At 38.2% G+C, this 16,680-nt stretch overlaps 3 protein-coding genes across 3 annotated transcripts; 1 reads left to right on the top strand and 2 right to left on the bottom strand.

The window, feature by feature from the left end:
- Positions 1 to 2,240: 2,240 nt before the first annotated feature.
- hsd11b1la (hydroxysteroid (11-beta) dehydrogenase 1-like a) lies at positions 2,241 to 7,493 on the bottom strand. Its single transcript, XM_077226575.1, has 6 exons — positions 7,192 to 7,493; positions 3,755 to 3,885; positions 3,466 to 3,669; positions 2,965 to 3,058; positions 2,712 to 2,877; positions 2,241 to 2,568 (listed from the first exon to the last, which is right to left on the bottom strand). The coding sequence occupies exons 1-6, from the start codon at positions 7,277 to 7,279 to the stop codon at positions 2,385 to 2,387; spliced, it is 867 nt and encodes a 288-aa protein (XP_077082690.1). The 5' UTR covers positions 7,280 to 7,493; the 3' UTR covers positions 2,241 to 2,384.
- A 508-nt stretch (positions 7,494 to 8,001) lies between these two features.
- Positions 8,002 to 14,324, top strand: micos13 (mitochondrial contact site and cristae organizing system subunit 13). The gene is made up of 4 exons (XM_077226589.1): positions 8,002 to 8,176; positions 8,460 to 8,616; positions 13,611 to 13,662; positions 13,844 to 14,324. The coding sequence occupies exons 1-4, from the start codon at positions 8,148 to 8,150 to the stop codon at positions 13,939 to 13,941; spliced, it is 336 nt and encodes a 111-aa protein (XP_077082704.1). The 5' UTR covers positions 8,002 to 8,147; the 3' UTR covers positions 13,942 to 14,324.
- Positions 14,325 to 15,060: 736 nt separating this feature from the next.
- On the bottom strand, positions 15,061 to 16,359 carry LOC143736045 (granzyme B-like). The gene is made up of 5 exons (XM_077226577.1): positions 16,241 to 16,359; positions 16,009 to 16,159; positions 15,781 to 15,919; positions 15,395 to 15,649; positions 15,061 to 15,318 (listed from the first exon to the last, which is right to left on the bottom strand). The coding sequence occupies exons 1-5, from the start codon at positions 16,296 to 16,298 to the stop codon at positions 15,160 to 15,162; spliced, it is 762 nt and encodes a 253-aa protein (XP_077082692.1). The 5' UTR covers positions 16,299 to 16,359; the 3' UTR covers positions 15,061 to 15,159.
- Between the last annotated feature and the right edge of the window lie 321 nt (positions 16,360 to 16,680).

The raw sequence follows: 16,680 nt of genomic DNA, 5'->3' as shown, positions 1-16,680 counted from the left end.
GGGTCCGGAACAACAGTGGTACTGTTTATAGATTCAGATGTAATTTGTGGACACTGGGGGTCTTTTTAGAGAGTAAAAAAGTTGGATTTTAAGCCATTAAATGTGAAATACCATATTTTATGTTGTAAAAAACAGTTTATGTTGTTTCTTAAAAATTGTTTTATAGATGTTTGGATAATTTGGAGATATAATAGAACAGACTAAGATCCGTACCTAATTAGACAGACAGTGTGTTGACTTGAGAGTGGACTAGTTTTTGTGGACAAATTATTTAAACCAGTTTTGTGAATAGAATCAACTGATTTTTAAAAAGATCTAAACAGTTATTTTATGAAGCATGCTATGTCTGTCCTGAGATAGATAGATAGATAGATAGATAGATAGATAGATAGATAGATAGATAGATAGATAGATAAAGTTTTGCAGTTCATGTTCATGGTGATGCAGGACAGGGTGGGGGATTTATTGCTCAGCATTAGGAGCTCTAATCTGTTGCAGGTGTTACTGGCTGCTATCCCAGGCAGCCGGGCCTGCGCCTTCCCCCTGGAGGCCCCATCATGAGTGTGTATGCGGGCATGTGTGGGTGTGTGTCTGAGAAAGAAGGGGAAAGTGTGAGTAAAAAAGAGATAGAATATGCATAATGCTTAAGGCAGTGCACGTTAAGTAGAAGGCGGTTCTGGCTTTGATTTTTCCTCTTAAACCCAGTCAAGTAGATGAGAATTGATACAGCCTGGCATACTTTCAACTCATCTAGCTCTTTGGTGAAGTCAGTATATTATGACCCAATTGGTAATTGCACGGAATTAATGTGGAGCATCTTTCTAATGAAGGACTCACTCAAAAGAGAAAAGTCTTAATCTTGATTCTTGGCGATCATACAATAAATCCACCTACTGGTCAAACCTTGAATGGGGAACACGTGCACTTACAATTGTTTTGTATCGCTTGCTAAGAGACTGCTGCCCTCTTCCGGACATATTGTGCTACAACATTCAAAGTAAATAGCTTTAAGAAGTATGCTTGAAGTAAAGAAAAGAACCCTCATATTCCAAGGACAGAGGTTCAATGTAACTTAATGATATAGTTATAGTTTTGAATCAGTGTAATAGTTATTAAAGTTACCTCAGAGTATATTTGTTTCATATTCGCGTCTTTTTCTGATTTACATTTAGTGTAGGCTAGGCTACGGGCCAAAAACAACACAGACAACTCGCGCCCACTTCTTTGTCTTAAACATCATATTCGTTATCAAATGTTGCGTAAGCTCTAAATGTTGAATTTTATCAGCAATAAAACTCAAGCGGCAATCATTTAGTGTAACATCTTTATTGTCAAGTATGATAGCATATTTTCGCGTCGGCAATAGGTCAGTTAGTCACTGATAAGAAAACATGAGGCGAGGTCAGAGTGCTTTACAGTCATGGAGAAAAACCCGGGAATGTTTCAGACGTTACAAACTAATTCTTAGAGCTTCTTCCAAAAAGGGCACACAGTTTTGAACAGACATGGTAAAATTGACAAGTTTATAAACACTTTTAATCCTTACAGCAGCAATAATTCCTTGATAATGTAGGCTACTATAAAACACTTTAATCGATCTTTAATAGTCAAAATTCGTTTAAAACATAAAAAATTTCACATCAGGTTCTCAAAAGTTATTTTAAGCCAGTTACATAAAAAAGTAGATTAGTCTAATTTGATAACAAAACATAAGGCTGATAACCCCTAACTAACTGCTAGTTGGTCATAGTTGTTAAAGGAGAACTCCGGCGCAAGATGAACCTGGGGTGTAATAACACATTGGTACCGAGTCGACTGTTCTTTGGGATTTGTTTTCATGATAATCGACTGTAAAGAGTTTTATCTCTAAAAACTGTTCAGCTTATAACGCTAGTAAATGGGGCATATAATAAGTAAAAAGAGATCGCTAGTTAATACCACTAAAAAGGCTCAAAATAGCCCCACACTAACATGGTAGCTTAATGAGGGTCTCTACATACAAACCGAAGCACTGAGAACTTTGTAAGTGTACAGACAGTTTAATAATAATATACTTTATAAAGACAGTACCATCGCGTACACAGGAACTGTGAGATTCCAAGTCACAGTTCAGCTCGTAGCACGGCGTTCGTGGTTCGACTGGTCGAGACTGTTTTCCAAAGATGGCTCCGCGATGGTACTGACTCGGTACCAATGTTATTACACCCCAGGTTCATTTTGCCCCGGAGTTCTCCTTTAAGACATAGTCTTAACTTAATGGCTATGTTTATGTAACTGTCCCCAGGGCTTGTTGTTTCAGAGCTCATGCACTAACCACAAATGCACTTCTCCACACATGGATTCCAAAGGAACAGTCAGCTTTCAGTAATTAGTTCCGTATTAACTTATAGATTATATGTGTATGAGTTTTGAATGGCCAGATCTCTGAAGTAGGGGAACCAATCCCTGAAGAGACAGGCGTAGAAGGTGTACCAGGGGTAAAATGCCTCAGGCTGTCGAGATGCTCCAGCTTCGATAATGTGCCGGGCGGACTCATGTGCAGGGTATGCGGTCATATTGATGTAACCTCTGCAGTAAACACATAAAAGACATGAAGAATTAGCCTTTTATCTGGAACATGAGCTGTAATGTGCTGTATAGATTTGTACAAAACAATGAGATACAAAAGAAAGTGAACAACACCAAAGATTTTGATGTTATTTTGTTCTCACTTGATTTTCTCCATAGCACTATCTGTGTCGATCAGTCCAAGTACGCAGATGGTTATGGACACATTGCTTTTTTGCATTGCTAGCTCATGCTGGAGGCCCCCAAAGAAACCGTTTAGTGCAAACTTAGTTGCGGCATACGGCAAAGCGAAGGGGCCGCACATTTTTCCTGTGAAAAAAAGTTAGATGTTATTTCAGCATTTGTTCGTTGGTTTAAGCAGCAAGAGCTGTGAGAAAAGTTTCATATTTTAATCACCTAGAAGGGAGGATACAACAACTATCGATCCTTTACTCTTTTCAAGAGTCGGCAAAGCTTTCTGAGCCATCTGTAGGTAACTGAGAAAATTCACCTAAGAGAGTGTATGATGAATGAAAGACAAATCAAGTTATATATTTCAGTTAGTTTGACCATATGGGATTAAAAGTAACAGGTATAGTTCACCCAAATATTACCATTAAGACCTGATGTGTCATATTTGAGAATACAGTCTGAATGAGATTTGAGAGCTACAGAGATTACTATTAATGGTAACTTTACAGCAGGGCTATGTAATTTTTGGTCCCCATTCGCTTTCATTGTATGAAAAAGAGCAGTCAGGACATCATGCGAACTATCTTCTTTTGTGTTCCAATGTGGAAAGAAAATCATACAGGTTTGAAACAAAATTAGGGCGAGTAAATAATAATAGAAATCTCATTTTTGGGATGAAATATCCTTTTATGAAAACCTTTTTTCTTCTTCATTGTGATTCTACACCTGTAATAGCCATCGCGTGTGCTCCACGTCTCCATTCCACATTCTGTATGGACTGGGCCCGATGTGGTTCAGAACCAGGAAATCCAGCCCCCCGAGCTGCTCGATGGCGTACTGTACCACGCGCTCGGCATCGGAGGGGCTCGCCATGTCCGCAGGGATGAAGAAGGCCTTTTGAGCCCCCATTTCCTGGCACTTGCGCACAACCTGCAGTCAGAGGAATCATTCTGAAACAATCATACCTCCTTGAATCAAATGTAAATGATGAAGGAAAGAAGTAAAGCTCATTGACCTCTTCTAGGACATTTCCTCTCCTCGCCGTGATAACGAGTTGTGCTCCTAAACGGGCGTATTGGTACGCCAACTGCTCGCCGATGCCAGTGCTGGCACCGGTCACCAACACCCGGGCACCTTTCAAAGACTCTAAAAAGACACAAATCATAGTTTAATGTTGACTAAATATCATTACATAAAAATGCCTCATAATGGTTTACTTAAAGGGGTCATATAATGCAATTTTTGTACAAGCTAATATGATTCTTTAGGGTCTAAATTAAACGTTTGTAATATACTTTAATAAAAAATTCTCATTAGTATTGTAAGAAAAAACTCATTTTACCTGGTCAAAAACAGCTCTGTTGTCAGCACGCCGTTTAAGTGTATGTGTCTTTAAATGATAATGAGCTTTGCTCACCCTGCCCCTCTGTTCTGTGCGTACACCGTTTGTAACACAATAACCATAACGCGTTGTTCATTATAAACGTGGGATTATGAATTATATTGAGAACGTCGTACATAGAAAACATGCCGTAATGTACCCTGAGTGTAAACCTTAGCCGCATTCATCGTGAAGCTAGCGATTTGCAAAGATTCATATAAATATTAATATAAAGGTTAATAAAACGTTACACTCACTTCAGTTCTTCTGGAGGTGCAGTAGGAACACGAATAGCCTAGTTGGTTGGTACCGATCCTTTTTTCAGGAGCAGCTTCTTAGCAAAACCAGCTTACTGACCCTCCTCAATATAAAGCAGTCTGGTGTGTGAAATGATTCGCGCAAACTTAAAAACATTTATGTTGATCGTGGGGAATATTCCCTTCGAAAACAACCTCAGCCACTGCGTCTTCAGCGGTTCGGATTTAGGAACATTAAAATGACTGCTGTGTTCCTTATTGTACCTAAGAATAGAACACCACTTCGCTAAGACTCCATTTTGCTCATAGACAGTGCTCCAGCGTACTTTTCGGCACGACACCGGTCCGCGCGGACTATGATTGACAGCTCCCTCACGAGCGAGGGCGGGTCTGTGTTGCAACGCTGCTGTCAATCAACAATCGTGGGAGGGGCGTCCGACCATGTGACGTCACACGGTCGAACGGCTCAATTTGAGACAGGGGAATACATATAAGGAGATTAAAACAAAATCACTGGATGGATTTTTATCATTATATGATGGTTGTGTACAGGCACTGCCAAAACACATTTCAGTACAATCAACTTGTAAAAGTGCATGTACCATTATATGACCCCTTTAAAGCTCCAGTAGGTAACTTTTGTAAATGAATATTTGTTAAAACTGTCATTATGTCCTGACAGTAGAATATGAGTCAGATAATCTGTGAAAAAATCAAGCTCCTCTGGCTCCTCCCTGTGGTCCTATTGCCATTTGCAGAAATACACCGCTCCTGGTCAGCAACAACCAATCAGAGCCAGGAGGAATGTCTTAGCAGTGTCAATCACGCTCGTGTACGCGTTGATCACCCCTCTCTTGCACAGCGCGAGCGCGTACCGTCGTTCTTGACTCTCCTGTTCGAACTCGTTCATCCAAATGAACAAATCTTTTTTCGAGTCATTTCGTTCATTCAACGAACGAAATGACGTGAAAAAAGGTTTGCTCATTTTGATGAACGAGTTCGAACAGGATCACGAACGTGCATCACAGAACAGAGCAAGGCGAGCATTGGTGCTCAAAAAAACTTAAAGTTTTTTATTTATTTTTGAAATGACCGATCGTTTCACTAGATAAGACCCTTATTCATCGTCTGGTATCGTTTAAAGCCCTTTGAAGCTGCACTGAAACTGTCATTTGGTCCTTGAAACGTTTGTGTCCTATTGAAGTCCATTAAATGGAGGGAAAGCCTGGAATGTTTTCATCAAAAACCTTAATTACTTTTCGACTGAAGAAAGAAAGACATTGACATCTTGGATGACATGGGGGTGAGTAAATTATCAGCAAAAGTTTTTTTTAAAAGTGAACTAATCCTTTAACGTTATCTCACTAGCTATTTATAACTTCTAGAAAGAGGGCAACGTTATAAAGTTACATGTATTGGAAAATACATAATGATTTGAGGACCAAGTTTGTAGTCAAAGTATGGGCAGGCCATAGTCAATGTAAAGCATATTGTTGATGTTTCGTCCGTATTAGTGAATGTTCCGTAACTGTTTATAATCCGCCGTCATCGGTGGTCCTGCTTACTAGCCTGCGGGTTCACGGCAGGCTCCGCTGTGGGGGAGGAGCTGTGGAGGGAGGGCTGTAGCGTAGCCGAGAGAAAGGGGGTTGGACCTGTAAGTTGTGCTTGTTCAAATTTTCAGGCTAAGTCAACATTTTCTCAAAACTCCCTACTGCAGCTTTAATGTTCATGGTTGTAAAGGTCAAATGATAAAACCAGCTTTCTATGCTTTTTAGGTTATTGCAATGTCAGTTTGCTAAAAGATTTTATGTATGGCGTTTCTCATTAGTCATGCCCATTGGGTAGAAAGATATATTAAACTTTTCCAATAGTCTCTCTGTATTATGACAAACAGTCTGCGGTAACAGTAATTATTTTGAGGGCAAAACGAGGTCCTTTGTACAGCTGCTAACCTGCGGGGCAGAGGCGCTTAATTGTATAAATGTCACTGTAGGCTGCAAAATAAAAAATTCTTGGAGGGATGTTTGTTAACCGTATTCAATATTTATACATCTATCACATGAGTTGCCAATCAATTTTCAATGGGATGAAGTATAATAATCAACTTAACTGTTATGAATGGGCCAGTTTATTTCAGTTTACGAAGTTCATGCGGGTTCTTTCTTTAACACACTCACCCACGTACTAACACATAAAGAAATAAAATAATATTATGCATTGCATATGCAACTGTTCAGATAATTTTTGTTATCTTGCCTTGCGTAACACAGAGCTGATTTTATCATAGTGACAAAAAAAATGATGAATGGAAATAAATATGAAAATCACTTTCAAATTTTAATTCTGACTGATGTACTTTCCTGACATGTACATCCATATATATATATATATATATATATATATATATATATATATATATATAAATCTTTTTTTTCACTGATGTCAAACTCCAAACTTTTCTACAGTATATTATTGGACAAAAATCACATTTCTGAGTGCTTACTTGAGTTTTGAGGAACATATTAAAACATTTAAAGAATTGTTTTATTATTATTATTTCAGAATTACTTTTAATTAACCACATACAAGAGAGAGAATCTCAACAGCAAGGTAGGCTATGTAAAATATTAGTTTGCAAAAGTGCAAATACCTAGCTATTTACTCTAATTACCTGAAATAGCCTAGAACTATTTAGCTACTATTAGATGCATAATGAGTCTTGCACATGACTTTAATCTGTTATTACACAGGCTATAGCCTACGAATATTACATTTTATTACACCACAGATAAACATAAAGGCTGTTCAACTCACCCTCATTAAACGACGTAGCACTCCATCGAACCGCAATGAAAGCGACGCCTATGCTGCACAGTAACAGTAACTTGGCATAAAGCTTCATTTGTGAAAAATTGTAGAAGATGCGACAGCACAGGTAACATAAATGTGTCCTTGAACTGATCAACTGTCAAAAGTCAGTAGACATAACCAAAGAACCTGCAGAACCAGATCGTGTCAGACAGGCGGAGCCAAACCAAAGTACAATCCGATTTAAGTGGCGATTAAATAGTCTTGAGAACAACAAACGCACTAGTAGCCTGTTACTGGTGTATTAACAAATATTTTAAGTTTTGTTGTAATTATTATCTAAAAAATATATTTTGTGTGTTAATAAAATAAAAAAGAATAAAAACCGAAATAAAAAACCTTGAAAAAAACCTTGAAAATAAAAACCGAAATTCATGATTAAGTATTAATTTTCAGTAACCCTTTGCATGGCTAAGCTATTGAGTTACTTATTATATCTGACATTTACGTTGTTAGGGCTTAGAAAGAGATTCCTTTTACATAATACCACAATATCAGAGTAAATTATTTTTTTCTTACTGAAACAGCGTCTGACAGCAAGTGCATGGAGTGGTCATGGCGGCACATTCAACAAATAAATAAAACCAAGTCATTTATTATTAACACTAACAACAGTGTGCTTTTATTTTTTATTTTTTATTTTATTTTTTTAATTCGTTTTTCGTTTTTTATTATTATTACAGAACCACAAATAACATTTATATACATACGACGTTTATTTAGTCGAATCTGCGGATTGCGAACGTCTAAAGGCATTCAAAACCAACTTTATTGCCTCCAGTTGATTCCACTGGTGCAAATGCCCTTGTCAGTGGAATTCCTGGTCAAGAAAGAGCAAAATATTTAGTGAAGTTGAGTTTCACAGTTGTGGACTTTTTAGCATACTGTTGCTTTTTAAGACCATGGCTGCCAAGATGTTGCCTGTAGTCAAGTAAGTGTCATTGCGTTGTTGTTTATGGAGCTAATTAGCAGTTAGCTTTCAAAGGTCTCTTTGGGCTTAAGAGATATGTTAATTGGCATATTTGGTGCATTATTATTTTTTATAGTTTTCAATGTATTTATAATACTTGTAAATTAAATTACCATGCGTTTGAGTAGCTGTGTTTATTTACATAACGTAGTAGGTGAAGGATAGCTAGCGTGCTAACAAACATCTTCTCAATGTGTCTTTTTGACTTCGAATGACTGAATTGTTATGTAACGTTATATCTTAGGTTTGCCACAAAGGTGACCATTGCAGGAGGAGCCCTGTATGTGGCATATGATTCGGGACTTCTTGGAGGTAGCGAGGAGGGATCTGTTGCCTTGGGCCGAGCTAAAGCAGCCATCCCACCAGCTGTGGAGGAATGGATGAAGTACTTTGGCTTTGTGGTACGAAAAGTAACGTTACATGATACTGAACGTATAACTGAAACTGAAAACTGACTGTGACATTCAGTGCAGTGTAAATGTATATAAAGAACGTCAGAGAACACCAACTAAACCTCACCAGACATTTATTTACAACGATTGACAGCAGGGAAAGAATAAACTACTATTTAAAAAATTAGGATTGGTAAGTTGGTGTTTAAAAAAAAACAAACTTATATTCAGCAAGAACACATTAAATTGATCAAAAGCAACAGTAACACTTTAATAATGTTGCAAAAGATTTCTATTTCAAATAAATGCAGTTTCTTTGAACTGGTTAGTAATCAAAGAATCCTGGAATACACCCCAATGGGGCTATTTTTTTCCTTTACTCCTATCAAAACAAAACTTTATACAATGAAAGTATCCATGAAAAGTAAAAAAAAAAATTGTATTACAAGTTTCTTTGAAAATGAGTTTTAATATGCAAATGAGCTAAACTAATCGAATATGCCCAAAATACACCCAAATAGGCTTATTTTTTTCCTTTACTCCTACCACAATAAAACTATACACAATGAAAGTCTACATGAAAAGTAAAACCTTTGTATTAGAAGTTTCTTTGAAAATGAATTTGAATATGCAAATGAGCAATATACTAATCGAATATGCCCAAAACACACCCTAATGGGCTTGTTTTCTCCTCTACTCCTATCACAATCAAACCTCACACAGTGAAAGTATACATGAAAAGGAACATTTTTGTTTTACCAGTTAGTATCTTGTAAAACAAAAATGTATGTAGCTAGTTTCTTGGAAAAATCTATTTTAAATATGCAAATGAGCTCAACACTAGGCCTAATTGACTTATGGGCAGGAAGCAGTGGCGATTTCTTTAAGACTGCAAGGGAAGCTCAGCTTCCCCTATAAAGTCAAAAAAATTAATGGTCAAATGTGTATTATTGTGTTAACATTTTATTGACTAAAAATTTGTTAGAACACGTTCATCTCGAAGACGAGTTTGTTCAGAATCAGATACTTATAGCAGGTCGGCTGACTCGATTTCCTTCTCATAGATTCCCGTAGTGTCACAGTGCATTTCTCTGTTGAAGCCCAGCGTCCATTGACTTCAATGGGGCTGCTTTGAACAGTTTTTTTCAGTGCTTCTAAGAAACCAAAGAAAACAACAAAAACAAGACGGATATGGTGCATAAAGCAGACGAAGGAGCTACTTGGTCCCACGGTGCGTGACAATCTCCTCTTTATCGATGCCATTTTAGGCTGTTATTCTACGTCTCGTCTATTTGGCATAGGAAAGGGAATGGCACTGAAAAAAGTAAAGAATGACACTAGCTTTCTTGAACAAGCTAAGGTGTTCAGCCAGTCACAGGAAAATGTGGAAAAAGGCATCATCATTGCAGCAGGTGAAAAAGCTCTAGTATCACTGAATAGAGGCGAAAAAGATGAATCACGGATATGCTGTGATACAGGCGATTCTGTGATAAAGTAACTCAGAACTCATCTCTAGCGGAACCTCAAACTCTCCCTCCAACGTCAACAGCTGAAAAAGTTCCATAGTCTTCGGGTCTTTTACCAAATAATGGAGTGGAAAGGGGGAAGTGAATGTATGGACCCAAAAGACTCGGGGTGGCATGTTTTGGATGGGAGATTTATGCCAATAATGATCGATCAGCCTGCGGCACCACCAGAAATGCTAGATGTAATCCGCTGTAGTTGCAAGAAAGACTGCAGCACAAAGAGATGCACATGCAAAAAAAATGGACTCCCTTGCACTGCCATTTGCGGAGAATGTCGTGGTACTAGCTGCACAAACTCACAGTTGCCTGATTTATCAGATGAATATGACCCAGAGGGGAAGAACCAAGCAAAGAACAAACCAGGAACTGATATGGGGGGTGCCAGAACCAAGAGCCACAGAGAAGGAGTCGAGGATCCAGGCTGGATAAAAAAACAACAACTAAAAAACACCACAAAAAAAAACCCTCCCCTGTTGTTGCTACCTTGTCGTGGTGGGAGGCTTGTGTGCCTCCGTGACCCCTAAAGACTATACCGGCGGGGGTTATGCCCCTGGCAGGAACTACCAAGCCAGGCAGTTTTCAGGTTAGAGGCCAGTCTAAAAGCAGCATTGCCATCACCCATTGGCAGTAGGATGATTGGATGAAGATTGGGCTGATTTGTCATACATATGAAGGGTGTTTCTGCCCTTGCAAATTAGGACATATTCAATAAGTGTGGAGCTCATGTGCATATTCCGATTCATTTCAAAAGAAACTTGTAATACAAAAAAAGTTACTTTTCATGTATACTTTTACTTTGTAAAGTTTTATTGTGGTAGGAGTAAAGGAAAAAATTAAGCCTATTTGGGTGTTTTTTGGGCATATTCGATTAGTGTATAGCTCATTTGCATATTCAAATTAATTTTCAAAGAAACTTGTAATACAAAAAATTTTACTTTTCATGGGTACTTTCATTGTGTAAAGTTTAATTTTGATAGAAGTAAAGGAAAAAAATAGCCCCATGGGGGTGTATTGTTGTCTGGCCTTATTCGTTCGGTTCACATGACGTCACTGTAGCTTTGCGCCGCCATCTTGACGACCGGCGGTCTCAGTACTGCCTGCAATATGTTATGCAACAACAGCTGAAAGAGGAACCCTGAACTGGTATTTTATTCTATACCAAAAGAAAAGGATAGAAAAAATTTCTCATATTGTATGAATGTCTAATATTGATTCATTGATTTATTGACTATCACGACAGGCCTAATCCAGATTAATGACAGCTAGCCGTGAGCCGTGGCTAGCAAGCTACCAGCTGAGCCACTTAGCTAACAACTCGCTACCTAGTCAGAGCAAACTACCACCAAAATCATACATTTGATTTATTTTTATAATACCAACATTTCCCATGATTAAATATAAATCCTTGGTGGCCAGGTGCTGCACTTTTACGTTTGTAACCCATCCAGCCACAGCATATTGATACGCGTCTGTATTCTTTGAAAGCCTTCAAGCGATCCCCACTGTATGGGGAGGGGTTATGCACAAGGTAAATATATATATCATGGAAGGCAAATTGGGGCAAGTCTGGGGCAGATGATAAAGGACAAAAGAAAACTGGGGGTAACAAATAAGGATCGGAACCTAAAATTACAATTTTATCTATCTATCTCTGTCTTTCTCTCTCATTCAAATGGGCAGTTTGGGCGGTGCCGGGCGAGATCGGTCGTCAATATGGCGGCGTTCTATTTCTAGTGACGTAGGTGGCATCTATGAATTGGCACACATCTCGGATTGATAATTTAACATATTTCCTCAACTAGGATTTCTTAGGACTTTTAGTATGTTGTTCTGGACACCTCATAGAAATGATCTAAGCTGCAAAGAATTCTTTTACAATTAGTCTGTCGTAAAACGCTACTTTGCCTGGACTAAAACTGTCTTACTGAAATACTTCTGCAAATCAGCTGTGCGAACATATGCACTGTTATTGATACAATTCCCGTATATGCACAACGATACATTTGAAATATACACGTCGTTTGTGTTGATGGAGGTAGACCAATCACGACAGACTGGGCCGTCTGGCCAGTCAGAGCAGAGTAGCTCACGGAAAGGAGGGATTTAGTGAGACTGTATCATCGGACGAGTCGTTTGCGAATCTTTGAATAATGTGATGTATATTATGAGAAAATGAAAGGGTTTTTTGACCTTTGATGTAGGGCTGTCGCGGTGAAGGAATTTCCCTTGCGGTAATTTTGAGTGGTGCGGTATTATCGCCATTTACTTTGATTTATTTATATTTATTTGTTCCTATATAAATTAGTGTTACTATGTGGTTAGCATGCACAAAAACGAGGACATATTCGGTAACCAATGTAACCGAAACTAAACAGAGTTGAAACCGGAAGTGAAGTAAACAGAAGAGAATGTCAAAATAAGGGTCCACATAACAGAACATAAATCTGACAATAAGCTCATTAGGCATATGTGTAACAGTTAGTTCAGATCCTCTAATCTGACTGGATAAGAGGCTTTCTGCTGATATTTCACCAGTGTCATCGTCTTCGTCTCTGCGTATAGACAGGCTGTTACTCAGTGCGCTGTTACATTGTTAAGCCACTAGGTGACAGCAAGGGACTGTCTTTAAGTGTGTCATTAAACCGTTCATTCAACGAACATGTTCAAACCGCATTCATTAAAAGATATATGTAATAAAAGTGGGTGTTAATTATTGAGCTCCACTTTTCAAGGCTCAGCTGACCAGCAATGCGTCGCATGGGTAACGCTGAAGCTGATGCTTCACTTAATAGAGACCAATGGCATGGATTCAATCCATTGACCAGCGCTGACCCCATTCATGGTAAATATGCCCTTACACATTAAAAGGATATGACAAATATTTCGCTTTCCTTGGACACGGCAACCTTTTCACGAATATTTATGACTTGACCTCAAAGACAGACGCAGGTAATCGCACGCGCTCAGTCGATCTCTCATTCACTGTCTGTTTAGGCGTGTTAAGTGTAAGTCCACGGAGCCTCTGTACAAATCGCCATGATAGACACAGTCTTGTTATCATTATTTACTTATTTGACATTCAGTACACATGAACGTTGAAAACAAGTGGGCTATTGCCTTATGAAAAAAGAAAACATGCGAATATTGCGGCTACTTGCATTCCTCTATGTTTGGCTTGTCAGAAGCGCAGTACTACAATATTGCTGTTATTGCGACAGCCCTACTTTGATGCATGTAAACCTGTTTTCAGGAGACAAAATTAGAAACCTTTAAAATAGCATAATAGTGGCACTTTAAATAATACAAGAATTATTTCTGAAGGATCATGTGACACTGAAGACTGGAGTAATGATGCTGAAAATACAGCTTTGCCATCACAGGAAAAAACTACATTTTAAAATTCGTACAAATAGAATATATATTTCTCAATATTACTGTCTCAAACCACTTTATGACATATTTAATGCAATATTTCAGCTTCCGGCCACGCCCAAAATTGAGTTCTCCCCACTGAACGCATGGAACTCAGGTAAGCAATTGTTTATTTGGTGGAAAATGTTTTTATGTGTGCGTGTATGTATATATATATATATATATATATATATATATATATATATATATATATATATATATATATATATATATATAATCCGTTTTACCACATATATGAGTATACTGTAGTCTTGTAATCGCTCTGTTATTTCACTCAGGGGTCCAGAAGTCTATCCACGCTCTATCGGTTGCTCCATCCACAGTTAGTGACTACACCAAACAAGGCCTTCAATATGCTAAAAACCATTTAAAATAAGCAATTAGACCTTCAAAGTTTCAGCATCTGAGAAGACGTGCAAGAAAAGCGTTTTCACCCTCATATACACCAGTCTGAATTTCATTAAGTTTTGAGGAACGACAATTAGAGTTTATAAAATTCAAATATGATTATTACAATGGTATAAATTTTGAGATGAATCCAAATTTAAACATAATAATACAAGAGTGTTCTATATGTATATTATTGTTGGACTATTTTATTTATTTGAGAAATCCCTTCCTGGAGCTGGTCTGTTCTGGCATTGGCTCACCCAAAATTCCCTTTTCATATAGACACAAATGGAGTTTTGTATAGTTTATAATCCAATGTTGCTTTGTCTAATGTAAAATAAATCATGTCAAATATTTTGATGGATGGAATTCTTCTGCGTGAATGTTTTTTTTTTTTTTTTAAACATTGTTTACAAGACTATGGAAGTTAATCTCGGAAACGATCTGTTAACCACATAAAAGCACAAGTTAGTGACACAATTCAGCTTTACCACAGAGTGATGCTGCATTTGTGTCATGATGGACCCCAACTTCTTTCTGCACGTCTTGACTCATTTTGAAAGTTTTCTGTGGCCACATACGTTGTATTACCAGAACATGTTAGATTAAGAGAACGTGTACGTGGGGGGAAAAAACAGGGTTTGTGGGTTTTTTGTGCATTATGGCCTACGTAGTTGAGCAGGGATCCGTTTTAAACCTGAAAAAAAAAAAGGAAATAAAACAAATGATGAGAGTTTTTTCAGAAGCAGTTTTTTTTTTTAACCTGCCTCATGCACCAACAACGTTTTTGTGACCGTCTAAGAAACGGCAAAATGAGACTGAATGAGATCTGTTCATTTCTGTAGAGACACTTTACACCTTGACAAATCGATTGCTTGTGTCTTCAGGGCTTTTTAAACGAAGCCCCCCCCCCCCCCCCCCCCCCCAGTGCTGCATCTATTCCTATTTAAAAAGACTGTTGTGTAACTTCTAGGATGTGGTGATGGCTGTGAACTTTAGCTGTGGTTGAGTATCAAACAGCCCCTGAAAGGTTTCGCTCTCTGTGAAGTGGCACTTTAGAAATAAAGAAATGCAGAGTCATTGCTTAATGAGTTTTATTGCTCTTTTCTCGCTTTTATTAAAAATGTTTTACAGGTAGCATTCACCTCATCATAAAATCTGAGTTTAGCAAACTGCACAACAGTACAATTCCGTTTTAAAGACATCAGGCACCTCCATTGATCACCTTCTTGATCCAGACTGTGTATTTTGAAATTTGAGTGTAAATATTGGGAACATTTGGGTAGTCGCAGTGATCTTTCATGTTAAAAGAGACGATGCCCACAGCTTTCCCACTGCACACTAGCGGTCCACCTGAATCACCCTGCAAGAACAATGATTGATAACCAATTAAGTTCAGAAGTAAGTAGAATAGCAAATTATGAAATTTCACCACGCACCTGACAAGCGCCACTTTTAGTCTCGAAACCCCCAGCGCACAAGACATTGTCTGGGAGTTTTACTTGCACTTTCTCCCACATGGTCTTGCAGGTTGTGAAGTTGATAGTCGACACGTCTGTCACCAGCAGATCGTTCACCACATTAAGCTGTTCGGTTTTACCCCATCCAGCAACCTGGCACTTGGATTTAGGCTTCAGTGGTTTGTCATTGCTCGGGATTTTGATGGTTTTTGCACGTTTCAGCTTTTTGGACAGCTAGAATTCCACACAAGAAATGTGAGGTCTTCACGATGACCATTAATTGTATGTGTAATAAATGTATATCATTTATAGTTAAAGTATAAATGTATATTATTATTATTGTTTTTATTTATGAAATATTGTACCTTCAGAAGCATGATGTCATTGCCAGTTTTCACGTTTTTGAAAGATGGGTGCTTATGTTTATTTTGCACTGTATATCTTCTCAGATTCGCCACTTGTGGACTGATGTTGTGGGTGCCCAGGACCACAGTCATGTTGCCACTTTAACATTAACACAATTGCAGTTTAGTGAACAGTTTTGTTGAACACCAAACATATCCCAGTTTAACAGTAGACTAACTATCATATACCTTTTATCGCAGTGTGCGGCCGTGAGCACGTAGCTCGGGTCGATCAGGAATCCTCCACATTTGTGTTGTTCTTCAATCTGAACTGATGCCATGTAAAGCATGGAGCTCTTCTTGGCTTTTTTGCCATTGATGATATCAGCTCCAAATGTACCTAAACCAATCAAGATACAAGTTTGAGTTAACAAGAATCAGTGTAGTTATTGTATTATCAGTAAAGTATGATTTTACTAACCAGTCAGTGTCAAGCTGGTCAAAGCCACTGAAAGCAACAGGCTGTACGCTGTAGTCATCTTGATAAGACTGAAGATCGATGATGAGACCACCAGTCATTTATATAGGTCTCTACCACATGACACGACGCACACACTACACATTCCGACAGACAGAGATGATGAAAAATACCACCTATTGCATAGTGTGGTAGTCCTTGAATACACATTCTTCAGTGTATCTTGGCAAAACTGATGCCTTTCAGACAGTGGCGTAAATAACCTCTGTTTGAGTGGCTCTGTAAATTTGACAATGCTCAACACAATTGGATCAGAGCCCTGCCAATGCTTTGGCAATGTAAAGCCTTTTTACATTGTCGAATTGTCAATAAAGCTACTTGAATCTGCATTTGTGTCGCTGATTGATTGCGGTTTTTCAAATGGGAAGAGACCACAGACAAAG

The sequence above is a fragment of the Siphateles boraxobius genome, unplaced genomic scaffold, assembly GCF_051911475.1.
Source record: "Siphateles boraxobius isolate OS27281-9 unplaced genomic scaffold, OSU_SipBor_1 13, whole genome shotgun sequence".
Lineage (NCBI taxonomy): Eukaryota > Metazoa > Chordata > Actinopteri > Cypriniformes > Leuciscidae > Siphateles > Siphateles boraxobius.
This window is presented reverse-complemented; position numbering and strand designations above follow the sequence as displayed.